This window comes from Eulemur rufifrons, chromosome 9, assembly GCF_041146395.1.
Source record: "Eulemur rufifrons isolate Redbay chromosome 9, OSU_ERuf_1, whole genome shotgun sequence".
In the NCBI taxonomy this organism is placed as follows: domain Eukaryota; kingdom Metazoa; phylum Chordata; class Mammalia; order Primates; family Lemuridae; genus Eulemur; species Eulemur rufifrons.
This window is the reverse complement of record NC_090991.1, coordinates 34,246,535-34,259,854: the sequence shown is the minus strand read 5'-3', so window position 1 is coordinate 34,259,854 and position 13,320 is coordinate 34,246,535. Positions and strand designations below refer to the sequence as shown.

Sequence of the window (13,320 nt, the reverse complement as noted above, 5' to 3'; positions counted from 1 at the left end):
GCGAAGGACAGGAATCTCTAAGGGACTCTCCAAATGGTCGAGCGCGTCTCTCTGGACCAATCTGCCCAGGATCCGTGTTAAGGGTGCTGACCAGCGCACGCGACTTGCGGGAAAGGGCCTGCCTCTAGGATAGTGTGGAAGAGATGTGCGTGGACTGTTGTCTTCTTTGGATTAGTATCTGGGTTTTGAGAAGTGTCTGTCCCTCTGGGATAAGTGACGAGGGAGCCCGCTGACGCAGTTATGATCTCCCTACAGGGTGATTGGTACTGTGGTTATGTTATGTTCCCGCCCTTTGGGACGATGCCATGGAAACAGAGAGGATCCTCGCACTGCTCTTCCCATCTCTCCCCTGAGCACCCCTCTTCCCCCCTTCCCCCCACCTTACCCCACGCACTCCCTAAACGGTTGAATGGACCTGTGTGTATGAGCGATCCCGGCCTCAAAAATACCTAGACATGAGAGGTGGGAGGAGGACTTGCTCTACAAGAGAGTAAAGTTGATTACCAAGTATAAACTTAGAGGAATTAAGATAGTGTGGTACTGGTGCAAGGACAGACAAACATACCAATGGAACAGAGTAGGGTACCCAAATCCGGCCCCACACGTATTCGGACAATTGATGTGTGACAAAGGTGGCACAACAGAGGAGTGGGGAAAAGGACCTACTTTTCAATAAATTATTCTGGGACAATTGAGTATTCATACAGAAAAATATGAAATCAGATCCCTCCCAAACTTATACTAAACACAGCAATAAATTCCACGTGAATTATAGACCTCAATGTGAAGAAAAAGTAATAAAGCTTTTGGAAGACAGCGTAGGAAAATATCTTCGTGACCTCGGGGTAAAGAAAGTCTTCATAAAGAAGACACAAAAGGTTCTTAGCACTTTGGGAAGCCGAGGGGGGAGGATTGCTTGAGCTCAGGAGTTCGAGACCAGCCTGAGCAAGAGCGAGACCCCCCCCAATCTCTAATAAAAATAGAAAGAAATTATATGGACTGCTAAAAATATATATAGAAAAATTAGCTGGGCATGGTGGCGCATGCCTGTAGTCCCAGCTACTCGGGAGGCTGAGGCAGTTGGATTGCTCGAGCCCAGGAATTTGAGGTTGCTGTGAGCTAGGCTGAGACGCCACTGCACTCTAGCCTGGGCAACAGAGTGAGACTCTGTCTCAAAAAATAATAAAAAAATTTTTAAAAAGTGAAAGGGTAAGCCACAGAATAGGAAAAGACATTTGTAATATATAACTGACAAGGAACTCAAATCTAGCTTACAATAAAGAAATCCTAAAAAAACAATAAGAAAAAAGACAACGTAATGGAAAAATGACAAGACTTGAAAGGGCACATCACTAAAAAAGGAAACCCAAAATAACTGATATACATATGAAGTGATGCAAAAAATTATTAGTCATCATGAAAATGCAAATTAAAAGCTCAATCAGATCCCACTACACACTCACCAGAATGCCAATGCTGAATGTTATCAAGAATATGGAATAATGTGAACCGTCAAAGGAGAGTAAATTGGTGGAAAACAGTTTGACATTAACTATTAAAGTTGGAGATGCTCCTACCCTGTGATATAGCAATTTCACTCTTGTTCATCTACTCACAGAAATATGTGCACCTAGAGACATATATAAGAATGTTGTTGGAAATGTAATGGCCAAAAATTGGAAGGAACTGAAATGTTTTTGACAGTAGAATGTATAAATAACTTGCAAGAACTTCATACAATGGAATATTATACAGCAACAAAAACAAATGAACTACATGCAACAAAATGGATGAACCTTTTTTTTTTTTTTTTTGAGACAGAGTCTCGCTCTCTTGCCCAGGCTAGAGTGCCGTGGCGTCAGCCTAGCTCACAGCAACCTCAAACTCCTGGACTCAAGCAATCCTTCTGCCTCAGCCTCCCGAGTAGCTGTGACTACAGGCACGTGCCACCATGCCCGGCTAATTTTTTCTATATATTTTTAGCTGTCCAGATCATTTCTTTCTATTTTTAGTAGAGACGGTCTCGCTCTTGCTCAGGCTGGTCTCGAACTCCTAACCTCAAGTGATCCTCCACTCCTCAGACTCCCTGAGTGCTAGGATTACAGGCGTGAGCCACTGCGCCCAGCCCAAAGTTCATACTTTTGCTATGGGGCATACCTCTGGGGAAGGAGGGGTGGTGATTGGAGAGGGGCCAGCAGAAGTCACTAGAGGGTACTGGTGCTGTTCTACATCTGGTCTTGGGTGAAGGTTAAGTAGATGTTCACTTGGGTGAATGTTAAAATGCACATTTATGATGTATGACTATTCTGTATGTATGTTATATTTCTCAAGAAGGTCAAAAAGTACCTATTTAGAGACATGGTTCTGCCCTGGTTACAGATAAGGAGTCTGAGAAAAATTTGTCCCCAGAGGGGGAATCAGGATAAATACTTTGAGCCAGCCAAACCACATTCAGAGGATCAAGTTCAATTCTAGGCATCACACAAAAGACATTGACAGATTTTTATCCTGCCACTAACTGGCTGGGTGCGTTTGGGTATACAATTTAAATGTTCTGAGCCTCGTCTGGAACAGGATAATAATGGTGACTTTTGTGTAGCAGTGTTGTGAGAATTAGAAAAATAGAAATGAAAAGTCCTTATGTCTATGTCTGATTCATTATATACTCAATAACAGTAAATGCTAGAAAGACAACCAGAACAGTGAAATCTATGGAAGCTCAGATATTCTAGAAAAGAACAAATACTTGGAGGAAACGAAACTTAAAGGGCACAAGATAACCATCTTCATTTGTTTGCCTACTTGTTCCTAGTTTGGGTTGCAACAGAAGCAGAAAATGAGAACTCCTGGGTGGAAGTTAGAGAGGCAAATGGGAAGAACTTTCTAACAACTTGAGATGTCCACCAACAGAATAAGTTTGACAAATATGGAACTTTTAGCTGCCAGGGAGGCTCAAAGGTCTTCGTCAGTTGGGGGTGTGGGAAGATGTCTGTACTCAAATGGACACTGGGCCCCATAAAGGGTACCTTGCCTTCCTCTCTGAGGTTTGATTCTGCTGTGAATCTTTGCTCCCAGTTCAGGTCTTTACTCACCGTGAGCTTTTTCATTATTTCTCCTGTGGCTTTCACCATTTTTGGTTTGTTTATACCAAGACCCTCACTAAGATCACATCAAGAACCAGTGCACACATACACAAAATGGAAACAAAGTTTTAAGAAACAATATTTAAAGTACACTCTGATTATTTTCTGGGTGTTTTACTTTTTTGAAGCTGGTCACAACTTTCTAACTTGATTTTATAACTCACAGTTCATGAAACTCTTAGGAGCTCACTACCATCCCCAATGTCCTTCTCCTGGCTCCAGCTTCTCTGAGACTCCTTCCACATTTCCTTCTCTTTCTACCCCCAGTAGCTTAGGGGAGAACCTCTCTCTCTCTCTCAACAGTCTGAGGAGCCTCTTCCAATGGTTTTATTCTGGTGGGGGGGGGAGCCGGATGGCATTTTCCAGAAGGGAGCATCTGCAGCATGTGTCCCTGACCAGAGTCACCGGCAGAGGGCAGAGCACTGGCACTCAGTACCACCAGGGAAGCCAGGTCTGTGCCCAGCCTGGCCTCCCCGACTGCCACCTTCCCTGGTCGTTCATTCATTCTCTTCTTTGTTTATGAATTTGACTGTGAGACAAAGTGTGTACAACACTTATCACGCTGTCTAGCATACAGTAAACCTACAAATTATAGAACACACAGACATTTAACATCTACCACGTTCTAGGTGCTGGAGATACCAAGTAAAAAAAGACTTGATCTCTGCCCTCGAGGAGCTTGAAATTGTGACTAAATCAAAGACTAAAGTACAAATTTCATCAAACTAAAATAAAAAACAACAGATTCAGGAGTATATGTGGACTCAAATGTGAATGAAATCCAACTAGATAAGGTTAAAAAAAATCCAGATAAAAGATCGGAATAGCATGTGAGCGGTACCATTTGTATACAAAGGGGAGAACGTTTATATGTATTGGCCTGGGTATGCATAAAATATAGGTTACATGAGAAACTGGAACCCTTGGTTTCTCCAGGGAAAAACCAGGGAAAGGAGGAAGGGACTGTTCGCTGTATACCCTTTTACACCTCTTGAATTTTGAGCCAGCTAATTTTTAATTACCTATTCATTTGGTGACAAAGTCTCAGGGACTCAGGGAGCCAGAGAAAGCTTAAAGTGAGGCTTAAACCTAGTTGTGACTTACTAAACGGATTAGCTAGATGACGGAGGGGCAGCAGGAGGAGGGTGTTTTAAGCGCAGCATGAGCGGGTCAAGGAATAAAAGCAGCTCCAGGTTGAAGCCTGGAGCCCGGGGCACGGGGGGAGGGGGCGGATCGGAGGAGGTGATGAGGCCCAGGGGCAAGCAGGGCCCCACCATGGGCAAGGGCCTAGGTGGCCTCGGTGCCCAGGAGTCTAGATTAGGTCTCGCAGGGAGTGGAAAGACACGACGGGTTTTAAGCAAGGGAGCTACAGGGAATACCCGAGCAGCCAAGTGGGGAGTGGGCGGGGAAGGAGGGGCGTTCCGCAGGGGCTGTTCAACCACCAGGGTGAACGGCCACAGGGCGGTAACCGAGGGCGTGGCAGAGGGAGTAAAGCCATAAACAGGTGGATGTGTGAGAGGTTTGGAAGGTGGACCCCTTGAGAATTAACTTGGTTAGGAACCAGCGCGATTAGATGGGAAGGGAGAGCAGGAAGAGCCAGGTCCGTGTGTGGCTTCCTCTTCCCTTCTGTCTCCTCTCCTGGCTTCCCTGGTTCCTGCTTCCTCAGCCCAGACACGGCAGGCAATGAGTCACCCACTTCTCCCATTACCGTGGTCTGCTGCAGAATGAGAAAGTGAGAGGGGCCGAGGGGAGGTTGTGGGGCGCCGCAGGGCGGGGAGCAGGATCATCTTGGCTCTTAATTTGGACACCTCCTGACACCCCGCCCCCGCACCCTGCCTCCTCCATCAGGCTGGGGCCTCTGCTTAGCACAGGACCAGCCAAGCAATATGTGGGGCCTGGTGCAAAATGCAAATGCAGCGCCCTCTTCAAAAATTATTAAGCATTTCAAGAAGGTGACAGCACTCCAATCAATGGTGTCCTCCCCATCCCCGCACCAAAAAAAAAAAAAAAAAAAAAAAAACCCACAGCAAAGGCAAATGCCCACAAAGCTGCTCCTGTCCCCAGGCCTCAAGTGCAGGGAGGAAACTGGGTGGGGGTGGAGGGAACTGGAGGCTCTGACTGACTTTGCCAGAGGCCCTGAGGTCATGGTGACAAAGCACTCAGATGCAAGCAGATAGGACCCTGTCCCTGCCCCACTCCCTCCAGGCATGTGGGTAAGATCCCAAAGGCACAGGGTGGGAGGGGCTGGCTGCCCAGGAGCTGAGGCAGTCAGCTGTTCCCGGCTTCCCCTCCCCTCCTCCTCCTCCGCAGGAGTCCCACCCTGGGAGTCCCTGGCAGAGTGTGGAAGGAAGGTGATATGGAACTTGAAACTTTTTTTCTTTTTCTTTCTTTTTTCTTTTCTTTTCTTTTCTTTTCTTTTCTTTTTTTTTGAGACAGAGTCTCGCTCTGTTGCCCGGGCTAGAGTGCCATGGCGTCAGCCTAGCTCACAGCAACCTCAAACTCCCGGGCTCAAGCAATTCTTCTGTCTCAGCCTCCCAAGTAGCTGGGACTACAGGCATGCGCCACCATGCCCGGCTAATTTTTTTTCTATATACATAATTTTAGCTGTCCAGATCATTTCTTTCTATTTTTTGTAGAGATGGGGGTCTTGCTCTTGCTCAGGCTGGTCTCGAACTCCTGAGCTCAAACGATCCGCCCACCTCGGCCTCCCAGAGTGCTAGGATTACAGGCGTGAGCCACCGAGCCTGGCCGGAACTTGAAACTTGAGAGTGATTTAGCTCCATGTTATTTGACCAGGAAATCAAGGAGTTCAAGAGCATCCCCTCCCTCTTCCTCCTGCCTTGGCATCATTTTACTGCTGCGGATCATGAGAATTTCAGTCATTCAGTTTCTGCTTGGCACCCTGTCACCTCTGGCCCTCTGCTCTTGGTCTGGTCTGCCCTCCTTCCCCCACCCAGCCTGAGTTGCTCCAAAGGCTATTCCTGGCCCTCTTCTCTCCATCCACACAACCCTCCTGAGCAGTCTTCCCCCCCTTTTTTTTTTGAGACAGAGTCTCACTCTGTTGCCCAGGCTAGAGTGCCGTGGTGTCAGCCTAGCTCACAGCAACCTCAAACTCCTGGGCTCAAGCAATCCTCCTGCCTCAGCCTCCCAAGTAGCTGGGACTACAGGCATGTGCCACCATGCCCAGCTAATTTTTCTATATATATATATATTTAGCTGTCCATATAATTTCGTTCTATATTTAGTAGAGATGGGGTCTCACTCTTGCTCAGGCTGGTCTCAAACTCCTGAGCTCAAACAATCCGCCTGCCTCGGCCTCCCAGAGTGCTAGGATTACAGGCGTGAGCCACCGCGCCAGGCCTCTTGCTCATTTTTGTAGTAGCAGCTACCATCTCTCAGTGACTCTCAACAGGGCACAGGGGAGGGAGGAGAAGCCTAGGGAGTCACGTAGACACCTGGTGGGCACGGCTTTTCAACTGGCAACACCACCATTCACCCAGTCACCCAAAGAGGAAACATGAGAGCATGCTGGATGGTCTCCTGTCCGTCCTTCCAACATTTGATCAATCTCTAGGTCCCAGAAATTTCTACTTCCTATCTCTCCAATTTCCCTCCTCCCGTCCATTCTTCCTCTATCTCCCCAATTCAGGTCCTGATCACACTGGGGTGGCTGCACCGTAGTGTTTCCCCTTCCTCTGGGAACTGCCCTTCTCAGCATGGCCCTGAAAGTCAGCAGAGAAGAGAATTCCTTCCTTCCTGATTCCTGGGAAGCAAAGGAAGGCTCTGGTCAGGTGATCACGGACGTGTAGCATAATTGAAAGACTCAGACAAGGAGATCTGGGGAGAGCTATGTGGCCGGACCTCTTTGGGTGAGCCCAGACACTGAAAATGGTCAAATGTCATGAACATGTTTACCTGAAAGGCCCCTGCAGAAGAGGTTCTTCACAACTCACAGATAGGGTGACCACTGGGCTGACAAGGGCCCACGGAACAAGCAGCCAGAGAAGCAGGAGTCAAGGCTATGCTTGGGTGAAGCAGCAAAGACTTCCCTTCACCAAGGTCAGCACGGCTCCACCACTGCCCAACGAGCCAGCACCGGTGACAACCCTGAGCTCCTCAAGCAGTGCCAGACTTCAAGGCAACTGGACAGCTCTCTGGTGGCAGGTCAGTGGTGGGGACAGAGAGTTGCCCTCACTGGCCTAGACACTTATTCAGGAATTGTGTCTGCATTCCCTGTCATGTCCCTGCCAACACCACCATCCATGGACTCATGGATTGTCTTCTAGATGGTCATGGCATCCTAGACCAGGCTATCTCCAACCAAGAAGCTCTTCCCAGAAAAAGAAGTAAGGCAATAAATGTAATGTGGATCCTGGAACAGAAAACTGACATTAGTGGAAAAGCTAGGAAAATCCAAATAAAGTCTGGAGTTTAGTTAATGGTATTGTACCAATGTTAATTTCTTAATTTTCATAAAAGTATCATGGCTATGTAGACGTTAACATTAGAGAAAGCTGGGTGAAGGATATATGGGAACTCTCTGTACTATCATTGCAACTCTTCTGTAACTTTTCTTCTTCTTTTTCTTTTTTTTTTTTTTCCGGTAGAGACGAGGTCTTGCTATGTTGTCCAGCCTGGTCTTGAACTCCTGGCCTTCCAAAGTGCTGGAATCATAGGTGTGATGGGATCACAGGCATGAGCTACTGTGCCCAGCCCTTAAATCATTTCACAATAAAACTACTGGGAAAAAAAAAGAAGAAGTAAGGCCAGGAGCTAATGTCAGCAGGATTTGCTGATATCATATGTCCATCATCTAGAAGCAGGTGGCTTTACAGAGGGACAGGCTGGCCTAGTAAAGACCCAGGGTGGGGCTGGGCACGGTGGCTCATGCCTTTAATTCTAGCACTCTGGAAGGCCGAGGTGGGAGAGTTGGTGGAGTGTAAGAGTTAGAGGCCAGCCTGAGCAAGAACAAGATCCCATCTCTACTAAAAATTGAACAATTAGCCAGGCGTCGTTGTGCGCTCATGTAGTCCCAGCTACACAGGAGGCTGAGGCAGGAGGATCACTTAAGCCCAGGAGTTTGAGGTTGCAGTGAGCTATGACGACGCCACTGCACTCTACCTGGTGTGACAGAGAGACACTACGTCTCAAAAAAAAAAAAACAAAGACCCTGGGTGGTATCAGCTAGGAGACACTTCTTTGCACAGATGAGGTGCTGTCCAAAGGCTGCTGGCTGTGCTCTGAACAACCTGTAGTGCTTTTCTTTCACAGCTAAAATACTCAAAGGTCTGTGTGCTAGCGGTGGGGATGGCTCAGATGGCATTGATGATCCAGGCTCAGAATGATCATTCTCATCCTCCTAACTTGCTAGTGGGCCACAATGTAGTAATTCCTTTGAATGGAAGCTGAGATCTCTACCCGGCCATTTGAGGCTCATTAAACAGACAGAAAAGGGGGTCAGGGTGTTGGGTGGATGACTGTTCTTGAGACTTAGGGGATCCTACGATTGTTACCTCACCTTGGGATGGCCAGGAAAAGTATGGGAGGAGCCAGAGAACGCCTGGGGCACAGTGTCCCAGCGAAGGCAGACAGAGGAAACTGCTGCTCTACACAGAGTCCCAGCAAAGGTTCAGACTCCTCGGGAATAAAGGTTAGAGTCGCCTCCCTAGACCCAGAACTCCAACCAGTGAGATTCTGCCCGAAGGTAGGAGAACAAAGACTGGGTGGTGGGAGAAGGGAGCCACAGCCACACGACTGCAGCTCCCACCTGTTTTTCCTTTCGTACTGCCAGAGCCATATGGAATATTTACTTTCCCCATTTCCTGAAGTAAGAATTATTGTATTTCAATGTTTTCTCTTTCTCATTCCTCTTCTTTTCCTTCCCTTGAGTGGAGTGTATTGAGAGTGGTTGAATTTCCTCTAGGTTGCGGATGGTGAGATGGAGTCAGCACGGAATTGGGAACTGGACAGCCTGGATTTTGACCATGGTGGCCTCAGGACCTTACCCTTGGTAATGTGCCTCTGGGCTGCGGCCGGTTGGGGCAGGGAGGCTGAGTTTGCAGCTGTATGTAGGATCACTGTGTTACGTTAGGTCTGTTTTCAGAGACTTGCTTTCAATCGCATCTAGTAAACCTCCCAAGCTGGAAACTTGGGCGTCATCCTTGGCAACCCACCGTCCCTCACCCAGAACTCAAAGAAATATCGAGCTCTGAAAACTTTATTTCTCAAAGAACTCTTCAACCCTCCCCACCCTCAGACTTACAGCCATGGCCCTAATTCAGGCCTTCTCACCTCTCCCCCGATCTAACAAGCACCTCCTTAACTCCCTCTCCGCCTTCACTCTTTCCCCTTTCTTTTTTTTTTTTTTTTTTTTTTGAGACAGAGTCTCACTCTGTTGCCCGGGCTAGAGTGAGTGCCGTGGCGTCAGCCTAGCTCACAGCAACCTCAAACTCCTGGGCTTAAGCGATCCTACTGCCTCAGCCTCCCGAGTGGCTGGGATTACAGACATGTGCCACCATGCCCGGCTAATTTTTTGTATATATATATTTTAGTTGTCCATATAATTTCTTTCTATTTTTTTAGTAGAGACGGGGTCTCACTCTTGCTCAGGCTGGTCTCAAACTCCCGACCTCAAGCGATCCACCCGCCTCGGCCTCCCAGAATGCTAGGATTACAGGCGTGAGCCACCGCGCCCGGCCTCTTTCCCCTTTCAATCTTGTCCAAAGCAAATTTCTTTACCAAAAACATTACCAAGTCACTCGCAGCAGATAAGATTGTTCAGTTGAACAAGCGAGATCTGAGCCCACCTCTCTAACCAGCAGACCCTACCGACCCAGGCCTCCCTCTTGACACCCCCAGTCCTGCCTCACTGGTGTTCCCATTCAAACCAGGTTCTTTTTTCTCATATCCATGCCTCTGCTTACACTGGCCCTTCAACCATCTGCCCCTTTGCAACTTAACCCTTTAGGACTCAGCTCCAGCTACCACTTCCTCCTAGAAACCTTTCCTGGCCTCCCTCCCAGGACTCAGTGTGCCTATTCAGCGAGATTAGGTGGCCCTCCTGTGGGCTCCTCCCAAATCGCACGCAGACGTTATATAGAGAGTGTCAGTTAGTCTGTGGCTCCTTGAGACAGTCCTCTCCTTGCTGACAAGGCCTGGGAGCCAGTCTCACCCATCAGGGCATCCCCAGCCCTTACCAGGGTCCAGTCCCCATTCTGCTAAGCGAAGCCTGTCTCTTGGCTGCTCAGACACCTTCCTAGGCCTCCTCTTGACCTTAGGAGGAAGGAGGAAGTGACTGAGCTCACAGAAAGGTCCTTCGAGACTGGCCCTGGCCCCCCGCCTCCAGCCCTGTGTTTCTCTAGCCTCTGTTCTGCGCCCCCTCCACTCTCATCCACCTTGGCCTGCCCTGCATCCATGCTCACTGCCCGTCGTCTGTCTGCTGTGTGTTCTTACACCGCCCTTGACTCTCCCCATGGCAGCTTTTATAGACTTCATTGTAAATTGTTTCATGTCTTCTCTGCAAAATTACACGAAAACAGAAGCCGTGTTAATCCTACCCACTCTTCCATCCCAGGTGCCTGGCACATAGTAGACACTCAACAATATTAAATAAATTATGAAATCATAACTTCACAAACTCTTTTTGTCATCGGGTCATCTGGGGGGGATTGGACATGAGATGGGGAATAAGGACCCCTTGACCCCGGGCCCCCAACCCAAACTATTGTAATGGGGAAATGCCTTTTTCCTAGGAAGAGAGCGGAGGGAAAAGGTGCAGGAGTTCTAAGGAGGAGTGAGTGCTTCCTAAGGACGGCTCTCCACGCCCTGCCACCCGCAGTGCCAGCTGCCGGGAGCTCTCCTGGGAGTGTTCCCAGCCGGGGCAGCAGGGACCCAGAGGGGGAGGAGAAAAGAGTGGAAGGTGGGATTGGGGAATAGATGCACAAGGCCACCTTCATTCAGGAATCTTTACTCATTCTGTGACGAACAGAAGGTGAAAATTCGCTGGCTCCCTGAGTGTCCTAGGGTACTTGGTGCTGGCCGAGGAGGGACAGACATTCGGGGTGAGGGCTCCGGTGCCATCAGCTTATCATGCAGGAGCCTTTCTCCCTAAAGGGGTTCTTGTCCTCAGGGATGCCTTTGAGAAGAGGGTCGTTTCCTGCTTGGGCCTCCACATAATCCTTGATTTCCTTTCCCGTCTGGGAAATCTGTGAGAACACAAGATATGGTTACAGCCCCGGGAGCTTTCTCAGGATCCGAGACATGGACATGCTGCGCTCTCCCAGGCCCCGAGGCTCTCTCCTGAGCTCAGGGAAGGTGGCGCTTCTTGGGGTCAAACCCCAGCCTCCTACATCCTCCCCCATCCCAGAGGCACCTATCGCTGCCTCTGCTGTCCTGGAAAGGCCCGCCATCCCTTTCCATCCCTTCCGCCTTCGCGTCCCAGGAACAGGAAGGGATGAGCAGGGAGGAGCCAGGAGGCTCACCGGGACCCTTGAGTTCTTCACTTCCTTCTGCAGCTGCTCCACCTCCATCCGCAGCAGGTCCTTCTCGCTGAGCTCCTGGGTCATCCTGCCCTGGACAGACACGGCCCGGGAAGGATTCAGCAGCCAGGATCGCAAATCCCATCAGCCCTTCCCGCTGCCCCCACACCTGAACTTCTGTCCTCTCCCTGCTGTATCCCTCATCACTCAGCATAACTCCCCACTCCCTGCACCCTGGCCCCACCCTAGCCCAGGAAGCTCCCAGTCTGATGGGGGAGGGTCCATTTTTGCCTCTAGATAAGGACCTGTCTAAGGAGGAAGCAGAGAAGTAAGAAAAAAGGAGTTTCTTACAATGAAGAAGATTCAGGAAGCAAAGTTGTTGTTCCACACAATGACTGGGTTGCAAGTTTTCTCTTTTGTCTCCAGGTCCTGGCAGGGGAGAGTATAACCCAGTGGCCAAGAGAAGGGGCTCTGGGGCCTGCCAGACTCCAACTCTGATCCCAGCTCTGCTGCTGCCACACTGTGTGGCCTTAGGCAAGTTTCTCAACCTCCTTAAGTCTTAGTTTCCCCATCTGCAAAATGGGTGTAATAATAGTACCTACCTCATATTATTACTGAGAGTATTGAGAAAATAATGCACATAAAATATTTTAATAGCTGGGCGAGGTGGCTCACACCTGTAATCCTAGCACTCTAAGAGGCTGAGGCGGGCGGATCACTCAAGGTGAGGAGTTCGAGACCAGCCTGAACAAGAGCGAGACCCCGTCTCTACTAAAAATAGAAAGAAATTAGCTGAACAACTAAAAATATATATCAAAAAAATTAGCTGGGCATAGTGGCGCATGTCTGTAGACCCAGCTACTAGGGAGGCTGAGGCAGTAGGATCACTTAAGCCCAGGAGTTTGAGATTGCTGTGAGCTAGGCTGACACCACGGCACTCTAGCCAGGGTGACAGAGCGAGACTCTGTCTCAAAAAAAAAAAATTATATGTATATATTTTAATACACTGCCTGGCACATAATGAACATGATACATTTATTATTTTTTTTAATAATAAAACTATTGCCATTATTATTACTGCAGAGTTATCAGGAAGGCCTGCCTGGGGCCTAACCTCAGTAACACTAAGACTAGATCCCAGCCCAGGGCAACCGCAGCCCATCTCACCTACCAGGGAAGAGCGTGCTCTCCAAGTCACTCGGCCCGGACCCAGACGAGATGGTGTTTGAGCCTCCTAGCTCCTCATCAGCTGAAAATCTTCGGATAAGGCAGATGGTCTGGAAACCAAAATCTCTGCTGCCTAAGCTGATCATAGGCTCAAGGTTCTAAGCCCGTCCACTGCCTGAGCCTCCAAGCCTTCACTGCTACCAGCACTGAGAGACACTGACATCTCCCCACAAAAGCAAAGCAGGAAACAGAGGCCATCTTCCATCTGGCTGCCTCTAGGCCACCTTCTCCCCACCCTGCTCCCTGTGTCAGCCTCACTCTGTTAGTGACACCCCTGTTTTAAAGTCCCCAGGGTTCCAATTTCCCCACTTTGCACCCTATCCCACCTGCTGCCCTTCCCCTGCCTCCTCCTTCCCTCCTGGTCCTCTACCTCTGAGCCTGCTCTGAGGCTGTTCCTCCCGATGAGACAAGTCCTAGACCAGCTCCTAGCTTCCCTAACCAAGAAGCCTTCGTGTCCCTCATTGGTTCCCCAC

General features: G+C 49.0%; 1 protein-coding gene across 1 annotated transcript; it reads right to left on the bottom strand.

Moving 5' to 3' along the window:
• Positions 1 to 11,159: 11,159 nt before the first annotated feature.
• Positions 11,160 to 12,849, bottom strand: GNGT2 (G protein subunit gamma transducin 2). The gene is made up of 4 exons (XM_069481261.1): positions 12,788 to 12,849; positions 11,972 to 12,049; positions 11,624 to 11,713; positions 11,160 to 11,347 (listed from the first exon to the last, which is right to left on the bottom strand). The coding sequence occupies exons 3-4, from the start codon at positions 11,705 to 11,707 to the stop codon at positions 11,222 to 11,224; spliced, it is 210 nt and encodes a 69-aa protein (XP_069337362.1). The 5' UTR covers positions 11,708 to 11,713; positions 11,972 to 12,049; positions 12,788 to 12,849; the 3' UTR covers positions 11,160 to 11,221.
• Positions 12,850 to 13,320: the final 471 nt, after the last annotated feature.